The sequence below is a fragment of the Colobus angolensis genome, unplaced genomic scaffold (genome assembly GCF_000951035.1).
Source record: "Colobus angolensis palliatus isolate OR3802 unplaced genomic scaffold, Cang.pa_1.0 Scaffold74, whole genome shotgun sequence".
Classification (NCBI taxonomy): domain Eukaryota; kingdom Metazoa; phylum Chordata; class Mammalia; order Primates; family Cercopithecidae; genus Colobus; species Colobus angolensis.
This window is the reverse complement of record NW_012121154.1, coordinates 4,214,017-4,230,357: the sequence shown is the minus strand read 5'-3', so window position 1 is coordinate 4,230,357 and position 16,341 is coordinate 4,214,017. Positions and strand designations below refer to the sequence as shown.

General features: G+C 33.3%; 1 protein-coding gene across 1 annotated transcript in view; it reads right to left on the bottom strand.

Annotated features, from left to right (window-relative positions):
• Positions 1 to 16,341, bottom strand: part of PCLO (piccolo presynaptic cytomatrix protein) — a 406,268-nt gene that overhangs the window by 73,599 nt on the left and 316,328 nt on the right. The window contains exons 12-17 of the mRNA XM_011927761.1: positions 15,944 to 16,052; positions 15,371 to 15,438; positions 14,086 to 14,300; positions 10,292 to 10,342; positions 7,001 to 7,125; positions 4,144 to 4,170 (exon numbers count right to left, since the gene is read on the bottom strand). Of these exons, the coding sequence (XP_011783151.1) occupies positions 4,144 to 4,170; positions 7,001 to 7,125; positions 10,292 to 10,342; positions 14,086 to 14,300; positions 15,371 to 15,438; positions 15,944 to 16,052 (595 nt within the window). The remainder of the gene's footprint in view (positions 1 to 4,143; positions 4,171 to 7,000; positions 7,126 to 10,291; positions 10,343 to 14,085; positions 14,301 to 15,370; positions 15,439 to 15,943; positions 16,053 to 16,341) is intronic.

Sequence of the window (16,341 nt, the reverse complement as noted above, 5' to 3'; positions counted from 1 at the left end):
CCTAAGCGAGTGTTGTGGAACAATTAGGCTTACTTATTATAAATACTGATAAATACTGATGTTTGACCAGATACATTTAGAAATAACCTAAACTGATTGGACAAAAGTTAAAATGTTCATTTTAATAGACTATCTTAAACATAGTAATGAGTTTGATTCTCCAATTCTCTCCAGACCTAAAACATCCATTGCCTTTAGAATTAATGAAAATAAAAACAGCTTACTCCTCAACACCGATGAAAGCCTTTGCAGTATTTTTTGCACTTGCATTTCCTGACACACAGAGCTGGTCACACGAAGCCATTCTTCAATAACACTTGTTTTATAACTACCATGCTCTGATCATATCGTACACAATTTCAATGAACTGTGTTGCCACTTAACACAATTTAAAACTCCACACAAAAGAGTCATATCAAAATCTGCGGATTTACAAGTTGAAGGTAGGCAGGTAAAATGGGGGATTCTTGAATGTGAGCATAAAGTCAAGCTGAGAAATAAGTGGAGTTCATCCTCCCTTTCCTTTCTCGTCTAGTAAACACACTACATTCTCTTGAGGGACGATTACATTAATGATTTAACATTAGGGAAATTAGGACAATTATATCTAATAATCAAAGAAGTTTATTAAGGGAAAATAAAAAGGTCAATACATAAAGATGGGACATGATGCTTATCAAAAAATATCTAAAACTTCACCCCCTTGAAGTTTTGCCTTATTTTTTTGAGACGGAGTCTGGCTCTGTCACCCAGGCTGGAGTGCAGTGGCGCCATCTGGGCTCACTGCAAGCTCTGCCTCCCGGGTTCACACCATTCTCCTGCCTCAGCCTCAGTAGCAGGGACTACAGGCGCCTGCCACCACCCCCGGTTAATTTTTTTTTTTTTTGTATTTTTAGTAGAGATGGGGTTTCACCGTGTTAGCCAGGATGGTCTCCATCTCCTGACCCCGTGATCTGCCCTCCTCAGGCTCCCAAAGTACTGGTAGTTTATTTTTTTATTTGTTTTTATTGGCTATTTTGTCATGCATAGGTATATCTACTTTTATGGCTATCTGAAAAAGTATTTGAAATTCAATTATTCTACTCAAGACCAGCAGGAAAACAGTTTTATGTACATATTTTTTAATTTCAAAAGAAAAATTGAGAAAAGATAATGAAATTTGAAGGCTTCTTTGGTGTATCTACTTTTATAAAATAATCTAAAACATTGAAGGTATTCATTTCTACTGTTTTATCTGGTTTTCCTTTACTAAACTTACTATACACACACACACACACACACACACACACAGAGACACACACACACACACACACGTTTTTCAAAATTACTCCTCTGAGGTTGTTTCTCTTAATTTAGAAAAAGTACAACCTGTATCCCATTTTGTAAGCTCTGTTTAATGGTGTAATGGTGTGCTTATTGTCTATCATTTTATTTTCCTCTTTGCTCTCTGATGGCAGAGACTATGGCTACATTGTCAATTGTAACCCCTGCACCTGGCACAGTGTCTGACACATAGTCTGTGCTAAGTAAATGTTCAGTGATCCTTAGAACATGCTTGTATATTGTTTTCCTTTAAAATATATTGAAGTAAAATACGTTTTGGACATCATATTGTAAATACACACAACACCTGTACCTGCCTTCCATAGGTCCCAGAGGAAATGGTTTGATCTCTAAACCAATGCTGTTTAGAGAAAGGTTCAGCCAGGAACTGGGCTTCCAGATATAATGATAGCTAAAAATAATTATTACATTCATAACAAAATCTCAGTAATGAGAAAATATTTTCACTTTGCTCAACAGTGTGATGAGAGAAAATCAGAACGAGGCCCTTCATGTATGCTCATTTCCATTTCTTAATTATCCAAGAGAAAGTATCGAGTTCATGCATGACCCAGACCTTTTCCTTGTCATTCTCTCACCTTATCTTGCCTGACATTTGGCCCTTCAGAGTTTGAGTATATTGATCAGAAGGTGGAAAGAAGAAAATAAAGAAGACAAGGAAACTAGATCAGTGTAATTTTTAACTAGTTAACAGGACTTCATTTTTAATTTAAGAATGAAAGATGTATTACATTTTATTATTAAAGAAAAATTGTTTAATTTTCTACATAGTATTTTTAAATAATTCAGTATAATTCAGTAGCTCAAGCATTCTGTACCTTTTTGTTGCAGAGATAACTAACCATTGGTTACATAAAATGTATGATACACATTCCTAGCAATAATAATAACAACTACCATTGATTGAAAGCTTATTATGTTCCAGACATTATGCTTATCACTTTTGATGTATTTATTTCATGTATTTCACAGAAAGTCTGCGAAGGGAGCTGTTATTCCTATTTTGCAGAAGAGAAAAATAGTTTTAGAGAAATCTTACAGCTTCTAAGTGACAGGGCTAAAATTCAAATGCAAGTTCTTAAGGACCTTACTCATTGGCTTCCATAGTCTAACTTACAATGTCAGTACCTTGTCAATATAATTCCCTCTTACACTGACAATTCTCAAAGACATGGTGAAAGTGATTTCTAAATGAAAGACAAGAGAGTAGCTTCTAGATCTTTTAAACAGTTATCTAAGACATGCCATTATTTATAATTTATAAAATATTCTCTCTTTTCTAAGTTAAATACAATCTCTATCATTCTGATAATTTTCCCCAAGTTTCTATATATAAAAGATAGGGAGATTCTGAATAATGTGATTAATAATATCTATTCTAAAAATAACACTATTTCTTTGAGACAAAACTAATTTTGCATATCAGCCTGAGAGTCCTGGATTGTGTTCTGTGATGAGAGAACCAGCCATAACAAGGAATCTATCACAGTGTCGATTACATTGTTTGCCACAATTATGTGGCTGTAAGGAAACAAAAAGTTTCTGGGCAATATCAAGGCTGTGGTAACTAATCCTATTGTTTGAAATATTTACATATTTATGCTTTTAAAAATCAGAAACAGCCTCATTTGGGAAACAGCTCATTAGTAGTAAATGTGTGAAATTTTAATGTCATAGACAAAAACGAATGCTGTACCATTAATAATCTGGGTAGGATTAAAATCCTCATCACCCTATTGCTACAGATCATACATGATTTGCCTTCCCAACTAAATGACACATTTAATTTATAATGCAATGAGAGATGTGCAAAATAATGCTTTTGGCTATGTACTAAGAAATTGCCTTAGTTGACAGTGTTATGATGCAACTTGTTATGAGCTGCATTAGAAAACACTCCTACTATTGGGAACAAAGGAAGATTATCTTATTGCTAATATACTACAGCAAGCCAATTATGGCATTCTACATTGCATAGCAGAAATTTTGTGGGGCAGAAGTTACAAAGGCCTGAAAATGTTTCAACATTAGGCTCAAGTGAGGGACCAAGTTCAAACACCTATTATCTTTTTTTTTTTTTCTTTGAGACAGAGTCTCACTCTGTCGCCCAGGCTGGAGTGCAGTGGCACGATCTCGGCTCACTGCAAGCTCCACCTCCCAGGTTCATGCTATTTTCCTGCCTCAGTCTCCCGGGTAGCTGGGACTACAGGCGCCTGCCAACACACCCCCAGCTAATTTTTTGTATTTTTAGTAGAGAAGGGGTTTCACCATGTTAGCCAGGATGGTCTCAATTTCCTGACCTCATCATCCACCCACCTCGGCCTCCCAAAGTCCTGGGATTACAGGCGTGAGTCACCGCACCGGATGGGATACACACCTGCACTGGATATCTGGAAGACCCATTAATTACTTTTGAAAAGTGACTATATTTTTATTTCAGTAGAAGACTCAAGAGAACTTAACTCATGATTATTATGTGAGAAGCTAAATGAGTTTTAGTGAATAGATTATAAATGAGACTTTAGTTATGTCTAATTTCATGGTAATAATATATTTTATTCATCGTTTCTATGTTTTCAATATTTTCTACTTTTCTGTGTTCTATTGCACACATCTGCTAAAGCTATTTAGAAATATGCTCAGAACAATTTGTTGTAGTGCTGATTCAATAGATACAAACATATAGAAAAATACAAATTACAGCCCACGTTGAAGTGCAAGTGAATGTACATCAAAATGCAAAAAGCAGAACTCAAGGCATAACAGCATAGCTTGACACTGAAAGAGAAACAACTCTACCTTGCATTCTGGACAACCATGACTTGACTGCATTGATTCCAAGAGCGAGAGTGAAGGGTAAAACAGGAAAGTAGAAAAGATAGGAAGAAAACAGTTAGGAACAGAAATAAGAAAGAAAATATGAAAATAATAACTAGAAGAGCTATTCCATAACATATAAATGACATGAGGCAGAAAATAATGCTAGAACTACAGTGAAAATAATACCTTGCAAGTGTAATACATTCCAAGGCCTCTGCTTGTCTAATAATTAGGAGTGTAATTGAAAGTAAGACCCAGGAACTGAATAGCAGCAGCTTATTAGCTGCTTTTGAGTCAAACCTCACCAAGTAGGGATGTTTTATTTGTCAAACCATAGGAGGATAGCTTTAGGTGGGGTGTTTGTTCTGCATTTCACCATGGTTCCCACCATTCCTTGTTGCTCACCCCAGAATGGACGGACAGATTCGTGTTACCTGCCTGTCCTTCATGATTCTTTAAGTTTGTAACATTCTACTTGACACATATCCTGTAATAAATAAAAGGTAGGTACTCCGTATTCCAGGACATCGTTAGAGAATATAGAATATAAACAACAATGCTTTATTTTCATTCTTGCATTTACAAATGTTAATTACTGACAAATCCTTGGCAGTGATTTCCCCTTGTATCATAATATTGTCATAAATAACAATGAAGGTCTAATGACTCAAATCAAACGCAGAATGAAGTTATCAGTTTGTTGTTATTCTTTTTTTTTTTTTTTCTTTGAGACGGAGTCTCGCTGTGTCTCCCAGACTGGAGTGCAGTGGCGCGATCTCGACTCACTGCAAGTTCCACCTCCCGGGTTCACACCATTCTCCTGCCTCAGCCTCCCGAGAAGCTGGGACTACAGATGCCCGCCACTACGCCTGGCTAATTTTTTGTATTTTTGGTAGAGACAGGGTTTCACCGTGTTAGCCAGGATGGTCTCGATCTCCTGAGCTCGTGATCCACCCGCCTCGGCTTCCCAAAGTGCTAGGATTACAGGCGTGAGCCACCACGCCCGGCCTTGTTGTTATTCTTAAACTACAAAAGATATTGCCAAATTATAGTTACAACTACTATATATAGATATAAATGAATGAACATAAAACAAAAACAACCTTTTCCTGTACTGTGTGACTACTGGTAATCTCTACATAAAATTACTGGTTTTTCAAAATGTTCAATAAAGTAAAACTAGAGCAACCATACCAACAATTCCAAGTTTTTAAAATAAAATTATTGAGAAGGATGAAATTAAAAGCTGTGAACTAACTTTGACATAGCACCTGGCAATTTAAAAATTATTTTCTGAGTATTATCTAATTTGGTTCTCCTGACAAGCTAAAAATGATGATTCTGCCTACCTTGGCTCTCAGGGTTGACAAGAATACTGAATTTCAAAGAAATTGGTGATCTGCCTGTGGTGATATAAATACTAAGCAGCAGATTCAAGTGTAGCGTATAGCTCTAATTTGGATCTTGTTTAAACAAACCAACTACAGTCAAAGAATACACTTCACATAATTAAAACGCTTTTAAATTTGCCAGAGATTATTTTATGTCCTAGAAAATAGTCTATTTTGGTGAATGCTCCATGTGTACTTGAAGGGAATATGTAATTTGCTATTGACGGGTAGTATATTCTGTAAATATCAATTAGATCATCAAACCAACTAGGAAAATATTATGAGGCAACCAAACAATTATTTAAACAATTTAAAATTGTGTTTATACAAGATATTAAGGTTATTTTTAAATGAGTTTTATTTTTCAGAAATATATACTAAAATATTTGCAGAAATAATTATAATAGCTGAGATTTACTTCAAAATAATCTAGATTAAGGGAGTGTATGAGGAAAAATGAAACGTGATTGGTCACTAAGTGATAACTGTTGAGGTTGCGTGATGGGTACATGGTGGGTCAAATTATTCCTTCTACTTGTGTGCCACAGTGGAATATTTCCAAGTTAAACGGAAAATTCAAATGTCACTCCACAAATTAAAACGAAAATGAATAAAAAATAAAACCAGTTGCTTTAAATTACCAACTCAAAATTCTTTTTATTTTACCTCCATTTGTTGATCTTCTGTTTCCATCTTGCTAATTTGGCTGATATGAATTGTTCAAGTGAAGGATAATAATTTGTAGGGTTCAAATCAGTGTTTTGAAACTATTCTTGAGTACTGACTTATATACCAGATCACAGCAATTTGCCTTATGTGAAAGTTACATATCTCCAAGGAACTCTTGACTGTATCAACAATTTATACATCACACAAGAGGTTCAAAGAGATATTTTTTATTTATTTACCAAAGTCAATACTTCTAATATTACTTTGTGTTATTTTATAATTTTTAAATCAGTGATTTGGAAATATGCCTATAAATAAGGATACATCAGGAAACCCTTTAATCAACACTAACATATTGGGAAATACACATGTCCTATAAAAATAAACAGTAACTTGTGAGTCCTTGAATATTGATTTCTCAGATAAATTTGGGAATGTAAGCCAATTCTTTAACTTTGACACAAATAATTCCTTAAATGATTTCATAGTGAATCTGATAGTTCATCACAGGAGTAGTTTCCAGAATTGAAAGGCTGATTTGCTCTCTTGGAGGCTGGTTTCATTTTGATCACTGTTCTTCTAGAACCCTGTAAGGCTTAATTGTAAGTTTTTAATTCCACCTTATTTACTAACTGGAAATAAATAAATATGACGTGTGGAGGAAAGTAAGGAAAAGATAATAAAGTCAATTAAAATGAGGTGCTGAAATTAAAGAGTAGAAAACAGTATACTATTGTTTTAAAACATGAGATGAAATACTTCTTCATTTTACTTACCCTCTCCCTGGAAGAAGGTACACTTTCACAAAAGGGTCAGAATAACCATTGTTGTCTCGAGGAACAAGATTTCTTGCTTGGAGAATATGTATTATGAGATTTCCAAGATCATAGTTAATTTGAAGCTTTAGGAGACAGAAAAATATTCCCTAAGTTTTTAAAAGCATGTTATACATTATCATTCAATATTTACTAATGTGTTTTTAAGAAAATTCTTGTAAGAAGCATCAACTTTCATTTTCATTTTATTTGAAACCAAACAGACCAGTTAATGTCTAATTTAATTGAAAGCTCCCAGGCATATTTTAATTCCTAGAAAACATGCTGTTCATTCTCTGCACGGTGAAAAGGCCTAGCCTGTTTAAAGTTTATTTAGAAGGAAAATCATATGTTAGAATGCTGGTTATATTTTTTAATTAAATTTGCTACTCTTAGGAAAATAGTAAATTTGTTACTGTTTATTAACAACAATTTCCAGAATTTTGAAAAGAAATTAACTAATTGGTAAATTATTATAAAGTATTATTTGCATTTTGCCAAATAATTAGCAGCGGGGTGGAACTGTTATTTAAAGATAAAGCTGTTGGCACTGAAATGTAAGAATATTTAAGAATACACAGATTGCTACCTCTTTTTTATGTTACATTATCTGATATTAAACCTATGGATACCTTTCGGTACCAGCTTTCCTAATAGAGTGAGATACTAGAATAATCTTTTCTTTTTTTTAATTTTAGAAGCTGAAGAAAGAAGAGGCATTGTTTTATAGATGCTTACTGGCTGCTGCACAATTGTGGCTGAATACTAAAAGACACAATTCAAACAAATATTTGAGAAAACTGCATAATTCAAAATAATTGAGTTAAGCATTTTTTTTTTCTTTTACAATTGAAAGACTCTTTCGGCATCATTTAGAATAAACCTTAATTCTGTTTGATGTTACTTTTGTTTATTAAATAATAGAGGGGAAGGGATACATATTTCAAGGGCAAATCCATATAGAAAAATACTACTTTTAAAATAATCCATATAAAACAGACATGCTGCATTTATATTTAAAATAGGATAACTCAGATGAGTCACACTTTCCTGTAAAACTTCATAATGAAAATAAATCCTCATTTTAGCATAATTTTGATCTTATTATGTTTCCTGTCAGAAAAATACATCTTCAATTGCTTATCTCCATCCAGAAAAGACTAGAGTCCCTGACCGTAATAAAAGCACAGTGAAAAAGAAAGCAAAGTACCATTAAAGAAGAGGAGAAATGGGGAGTTTAGAACTGTATGGCATCATGCAGCAACTGTATGCTATAATCTGGTATGGAAATACAGAATATAAAATAACCTGTAATTAATACCACTGAAATTTCAAACAGCTTCCAGATCTTTAGTTAAAGAGAAACACTTCCCCATTCTCTCCTTTCTCTGCCAGCCTTAGAATCCTCTTTTAAGTGATGAAGCACCCAAACCATTTCTTATTGAAATGAAAACTTGCAGGCCACCCAAAGAGAGTGCTTTTCAAAATGTGCTCTGTATGGCCTTAGGAAACGTCTAGAGTTGCTCAGGGTCAGCTTTGAGAGAGAATGGAATATCCCAGCAATCTTCAATCACAGCGACTCCAGTGCTGACAGATTTGTGGTTTGGGTGTCTACATAAGGTTTCATTAGAAATGAGCCTTTGCTAAAAGAAAATAATAATAATAATCATAATAAATTGAAATCACTGCCTTAAGAAAATATCCCCCAAATTAAGAAGAAATAATAGCAGGGTAAATTTCAACTACAGAATTCCATCTTACTCCTTAAGGGAAAGCAAAATAAAATTAGAACAAACAACAACAATAAAAACAAAAAAATGTCCAAAAGAAATACTAGTCCAAGGACAGAAGTTTCAAAATAGTAGGAAAGAGAAAGAAGGCTATTAAGAATCAGAAATTCTAGCATTTTCTTTGCTGCTTGTGAAACGAAGAAAGATGAGGTCAGTGAAAAACAGGCTTTCTGGAAGTTGGAAATAGCAGAGAAACAGCCAGATCGGGAGGATAGAGGTCATCAGGGTAGTACTGTTAGTTTGTTCTTAGTAACGTGTCAACCTTCTGCACATTTTCTCCATTTCCACACTCATACTCCACTTTTGCTTTGTAGTGGGTTCCTGGATAATCACTTAATTGGTTTCTTTGCCTCAATGTCCTTCCCTTTATAATATTTCTTGTAGGTCACTGCCATATGAATTTTTATTACACATTCTTCTCGAATAGTCTCTCTCTTACTCCAAAATAGAGATCATGGTATATCACGTAGTGGCTAACATTCTTAGGATTATGTTCAAGGTTCTTTTAAATTTAGTCTTAACCTATTTCTCAAAGCTGATTCTTCAACAATTGCTCTCCTCTCGGACAACAGTACCTTTAATTGTACTGTTTCTTCTCCTAGGAATATAATCTCCCTTTCTTTATGCTTATCTTCAAATTAATTCAAGTTTCTGTTATCCTTTGTGAAGTCTTTTGTGAAAATTTCCTCTAGAATGTATTAGAGATGCAGCTAAGACTTACTCTTTCATCTGGAACATACTATTTTCAATTAGTTACTATTTCATAGTGTTAATTCTTTCTATATACTGTTTCTTATTTACTCTAAATTACTTTTTGGTGTCACCTAAGGTGCAGGTTTTAAAGGCTTTTTTTTTTTTTTTTTTTTTTTTTTTTACTATGACCCACAATTACAAATATATGCATATCAAAACACACAGAGAGAATTTTAAAAGATCATGATCTTTTTATTTTTATATATTTTTCTTTATCTAGTTTTATGTTATTTTCCTGATGAAAATTTATTAAACTAATTTTATAAATTACAAAGCAGTTATGACCTATGGTATGAAAAATACTTCTCTACAAGAACTATTCAGCAATTTTTAAAGCAATTTTTGATTAAAAGAAGAAAAAACCCAGTAGACTTATGAAACTCTTAAAGAGGAAACTTCAAATTTCCAGGAGAATCTGTTATGTTTAAAATACATTAGACAAATATAAAGAAACTGAGGCACAAAACATGTTGACGCTGCTAAGATACCAGGCAGATTTCAAAGTATAGAAATACATAGCTATGATTGGACTTCATAAAACATATATTTGTATTAATATACTATTCTATAAAATTGCATTTTTCCTTTACAGTTCTGTATATGTTACAGAATAAGAAAAATCCTAACAGTGTGTTTACAATTTCAATAAACCAGCGGCAAAAGAACCAAAAAAGGTTATATAATGGCGACTTTTTAAAAAACTTCATACCTGAATTTCTCCCGTAATTGGATGAGAGACAACCTTTGTTGCATCGGTAGGCTGTAATATTAAAGAACATATATTACATTAATAGATACACTATTCACAGAATTTATCATTTTGGCTTCCTTCTGAAATTAGTTTCTATTTGGTCAGAGCAACTGCTTGGAAAATATATTTTATCCATTTGGCTGCTTCAGAATAATGGTGTCTACTTACGGTTCTCAATACACATTTAATTTTATAGATGCATAAATCTATTTTTCATTTTGGTAAGCCTGCTTTGAAGCTGTAATTTTATACCAGCAGTATTTTCAATTATTTAAGAAAATGAACACTTTAGGTTTAAAGCATTTAATTAAGTATTTACAGGTTTTAAAGATCTATACAGTAATGTTTAAAATACATTCATCAAGTAAAAGACTGGTTTAATACAAGAACTGCTGAGGAGCACAGAAGGTAGAAAAGTCCTTCTGTTACTTCTTTGCTTAAAGCTCAGCAACTCCCGGCTCCCTTCCAGAGTGAATCACCCACTCAATCACTTTCTCTATAAAAATTCCAAAGAAATTTTTATAGAACTAGTAAAACAATCCTAAAATTCATTTAGAGCCACAAAAGACCCTAATAGCCAAAGCAATTTTGAGCTAAAAGAACAAAACCAGAGGAATTATGCTACTTGACTTCAAAATCCACTACAAAGCTATAGTAATCAAAGCAGCATGGTATGGCATAAAAGCAGACAGACATATGGAATGGAACACAATAGATAACCCCCAAATAAATACATTCATTTACAGTCAATTGACTTTCAACAAAGATGTTAAGAACACATAATGGGCAAAGGATAGTCTCTCTAATAAATGGTACCGGGAAAACTGGACATCCCACATGCAGAGCAATAAAACTGAACCCTTATCTCACACCATATACAAGAATCATCTCAAAATAGATTAAAGATTTAAATATAAGAGCTGAAAACTTAAAATTATTAGAGAAATATAAGGGAAAAGCTCTATGACATTGGTCTGAGAAAAGATTTTTTGGACATGACTCCAAAAGCACAGGCAACAAAAGCAATAATAAAAAATAGAAGTATAACAAACTAAAAAGCTTTTGCATAGCCAATCAGCAGCTGATTGTTTCAATCAACAGAGTGAAGAGACAACCTATAGAATGTGAGAAAATATTTGCAAACCATACATCTGACAGGGTGTTAATATCCAAAATATACAAGAAAGTCAAACAACTCAACAGCAGGAAAACAAATAACCTGAATTAAAAATGGGCAGAGATTTGGAATAGACATTTCTCAGAAGAAGACATACAAATGACTAAGAGATATATAAAAAATCAACAACATTAATCATCAGAGAAATACAAATTAAAACTATAATGAGATATTAACTCACCCCAGTCAAAGTGACTGTTATCCAAAAGAAAAAAGATAGTGAGTGATGGTGAGAATGTGGAGAAAGGGAACACTTGCACACTGTTGTTGGGATTGTAAATTGATATATCCATAATGGAAAACAGTATGGAGGTTCCTCAAAAAAATTAGAAATCGAGCTACCATATGATCCAGCAGTCTCACTGTTGAGCATATATCCAAAGGAAATGAGATCAGTATGTCAGAGATACCAAGAATCTCAGGTTCATTGCAGCATTATTCACAATAGCCAAGATATAATACCAACCTAAGTGTCTATCAATAGATGATGAGGTAAAGAAAATGTGTTACATATACACAACAGAATACTATTTAGCCTTAAAAAACAAGGAAGTTCTGTCATTTGTAACAAGATGGATAAACCTGAGGGACATTATGTTAGGTGGACTAATTCATGCACAGAGAGATAAATGCCATATTATCTCACTCATAGGTGGAATCTAACAAAATTGAACTTACAGAAGCATAGAGAAGAATGGTAGTTACCAGGGGCTAAGAGAAAGGAAGGACTGGAATGATGGTCAAAGGGTACAAACTTCTCTTAGGGGGAAGTTAAAAGCTCTGTTATACAACATGGTGACTACAGTTAATAGTAAATGTATTATATTGTTGAAAATTGTGAAGAGAGTAGATTAAAAAAAAAAAAAATTTTAAGCCAAATAATGCAGAGGAATGAAGAGTAGATTTAAAGTGTTTGGACCACAAAAAATAAGTGAGGTAATCCATGTTAATTAGCTCAATGTAGCCATTCCACAATGTATTCATGTTTTTTTTTTCCCAGACAGAGTCTCACTCTGTCCCCTGGGCTAGAGTGCAGTGGTGTGATCTCTGCTCACTGCAACTCCGTGTCCCATGTTCAAGTGATTCTCCCACCTCAGCCTCCTGAGTAGCTGGGACTACAGGCACGTGCCACCACACCTGGCTAATTTTTGTAATTTTTGGTAGAGATGGGGTTTCACTGTGTTGGTTAGGGTGGTCTCGAACTCCTGGTCTCAAGTGCTCTGCCTGCCTTGGCCTCCCAAAATGCTGGGATTACAGGCATGAGCCAGCATGCCCGGCCACAATGTATACATATTTTAAAACCTCATGCTGTACAGTATCAACATATATGAGTTTTATTTGTTAATTAAAAATAATTTAAAATTTAAACATATAAGCAATATTGTATGAGATGGTTAATTGCTTAATTTAAAAAGAAGTTGTTTAAAAATATGTTCAAATTATATTTTATAACATAGAAACATCTACAAAACAGAATTTAGTATTAATTATGTTGGTATTTTAGTTGGCTAGTTTATGAATTATTTTTAAATGATTATCAAAATAGAGCCTCTATAAGGTAATTATTCAAAATTAGCACATAATTGCTTGTGGTAAAATGTAGTTGTGTTAAAATTTATTTCAAAATTTAGTCTAACTGCCCCTGAAATTACTTTGATTATGAAGCTTTTCTATATTTAGTTTCCAACAAATCATTTTATGATGCAATGATTAAGGTCAACCTACTTTTGTTGTTTGCTTCTGAATAAAAGGATTCTCTTTTTGGTGACATCTGCTGTATTTTTATAGTTAAAAAACAAACTTTATTTTTTATGTCTGGTCACTTGACCTAAGCATATATAGCCTGTCCTTCCCATATATTTCACTACATAAAGACAAACCTTTATTCATGTTTAAACAAAAGGACACTTTTTTTCCCATGTATTTATCAACTACAGGGATAGTTTTTCTTAAGAATCAAATCTATGAGGGAAATCATAAATTGTCTATATTTCCTCTGCTTTTTATAAGGTTAAAAAATAATTTTTTTTTAATTCCCTGGCACTTTGAAACAATAGCATTGGAAGCATTTGTTTCGAATGAAGATTTGCATCAAAAAAAATTCTTAATATGGAATTGAGGATAAAGTTCAAAGTGATGATAATATGTTACAGGTTTTCCTTGTTTGTTATTGTCTTAAATTTTCTTTATCACTGTGTCCTTTTTACTTAATTATAAAATCTAATGTAATATGTACCTTTTGTTTCCTAAAAGATGCAAAGCTAATATTCTATATACAAAGCTCAGATACATGCAACAACAAAGAGAGCCAGAAAATATAAAGTATCAGAGACATTTTTCAAGTTCCTCATAATAACTACTGAACTATTTAAAAGATGTAGAAATACATCATCCTGGTACATCTTGATGAGTTTTGTACTCAGAAGAGAAAAAATGTTTCTTGTTTTGACAGATCATCTGGAAATGAGAAATCACAAGAAAAATACTTTAGAAAATGGTATTTTATTTTCTATCTCTGGTCTGAATAAAGAGCTAGAAAACAAGTGGGTCAGAGGTCACATCAAACACTCCTCACCTTGCTGCTGCTGTGCTTCTTTTTGCTCACTGAGGGGGACCCTGGTTGCCCAGGGCTGGGAACGGAACTGGATCCTGCTGATGTAGGACCTGAATGAACATGAGATCCTTTTTCAACAACCGATGACAGAACCAGTGGTGACTGCTGTAGTGAAACCTTCTGGAGTTCTGCTGCCAACTGCTTAGGATCAACCCCTGGGGATTTCGCCTTATCCACTGCAACAAAATGAAATAGATTTACATACTTCTCCATAATACCATGGAACTATGTGAGTTCTAGGTGACAAAGGTAAAACATTACCTATAAAATAAGCTAAACTTTAAAAATGAAATTAACTTAATTGCACTTTTATGTATCAGTTTCTAAGGAAGTCTACAAGGTTCTGAGAAGAGTGACATAATGCTGAATTACAGAGGAATAGTGAAGTTCCTGTTGCATCTTCAGAAAAACGTTTTTAATATTTTACATAGAGAATTCTTTGAATGATGCAATATCCTATTTTATCCATTGGAAGTTAATTTGTATGATTAGCTGCTTTTCCTTCCCTAAATTTTACATCGTTCTTTCTCTAAGGAGAAAACTTTCTAAGGGAAAAGTTTTAATGGGTTTATTTATATTTACAAATGTATTAAAATTCGTATAGCACTTGGTCTATTCTGCTTAGTGCAATAACCCAGACTACTAGAATTGTGGCTGTAAGAGTAGAAAGTGCTCAACAAAAATTTATTTAACATAGGAAAAAGTGATATTTTTAATCTTACAATAGATCTAACAAATTTGTAGATTATATTTGTTATCCAAGAAAGAGTTAAATCTATCTCATCGTGTACTTATGAAATTACATGTTGATTTTTGTTTACTATAAAAAGGCAATGAAAAGGTTCAGAAATAAGATTTTTTAAAAATCCAATTATTCTAAAAAGAATCAAGTATGCTCTAAAAATTATGTAAACCCAAAAAGAAATGGCTCCAAGCATTACTTTCAAAGGATGAATTCATATTTAAAGAATTAAAACTGTGAATTCATGCAGCAAGGATTTTATGTGAACTTGTTTAAGGGGACTAACATGCAAATACGTATTTCCCCAGAATGCTAAAACTGTAGCTACAATGCCCTAGATTTTGTTTATAATTGTATAAATATATTTAACAATCAATTCATAACTTTATCTCTGTCTATATCTGTGTTTATGTCTATATCTTCATCTACAATTACATCTGCCTCTCCAACTACTTCTATATCTATCTCTTTATTTACAGTTGAAACTAAATTTCTTTTACCTACCAGCTTTTGGTGGCTCATGAAGTTCCAGATGCTGGGGATTTTCAGGATCTGATAGCATATTGAGGTCCCTAAAAATTAAAACAAAACATTAAGAAAGATATTGAGGAAATCTGAGACAAACAGCAGTTTTTTCCAACTACCCTTAATTTTTTTCAGTAGGTAAATGAGAAGTGGTTAATGATATAAAGCAACTCCAAAGCATGCTTACCCTCCTAACCGAATATATAGTTGCAATGCTGTTAAAAGTCAGAGCTGATAAAAATGATTATTTAAGGTGAAATCTTTATGAATTAAATGTAAGTTCATTTGTAAATACATATCCATGAAATCTAAATGGGTTCAGGCTTTCATTTAAATGAAGCACGTTTCCATAAAAGCATGAAAGGGAAGAGGCTGTTGACACAATCAGAAACTAAGTTAGCTGAATTCTTTCTATGCTTTAGGCTTTGATTCACTTTATTTTATAATTACAGAAAATCTTGCTAACTGGCAAAGGTTCCACCTTAACAATTTTAAATTAAAAGAGTCATGGATAGCCAAAAAATGGAAACAGAAAGATGGGGAAAAACTCACAGTCTTACACATATTTCTGCTTCCCCACTTTGCTGACTAATGATACTCTGAACTTCTTCATATGTTTTAGAAGTCAAGGGAATTCCATTCCATTCCAATACTTGCATCCCTAAAAAGACAAATTGAATATAAAATCAAATGTGTGCTATCTCTAGTCTGGGTTCATAGGGCATCGAAGACATTGACTTGCATTTAGAAGTCAACTCAGCACACCATTTCAGAGAACATCAGTTCCAAGTTCTCTGCAACATTAATACCAAAACCATGATGTAGTTTGATCTCATTAACTTACCTGAACACATAAAATATATTTAATACAACATGCAAAATTTTGCTTTTGAAAATCTGTTTAGTATTATCAAACGCATGCATTCTGTTCACACTGCCATAAAAAACAT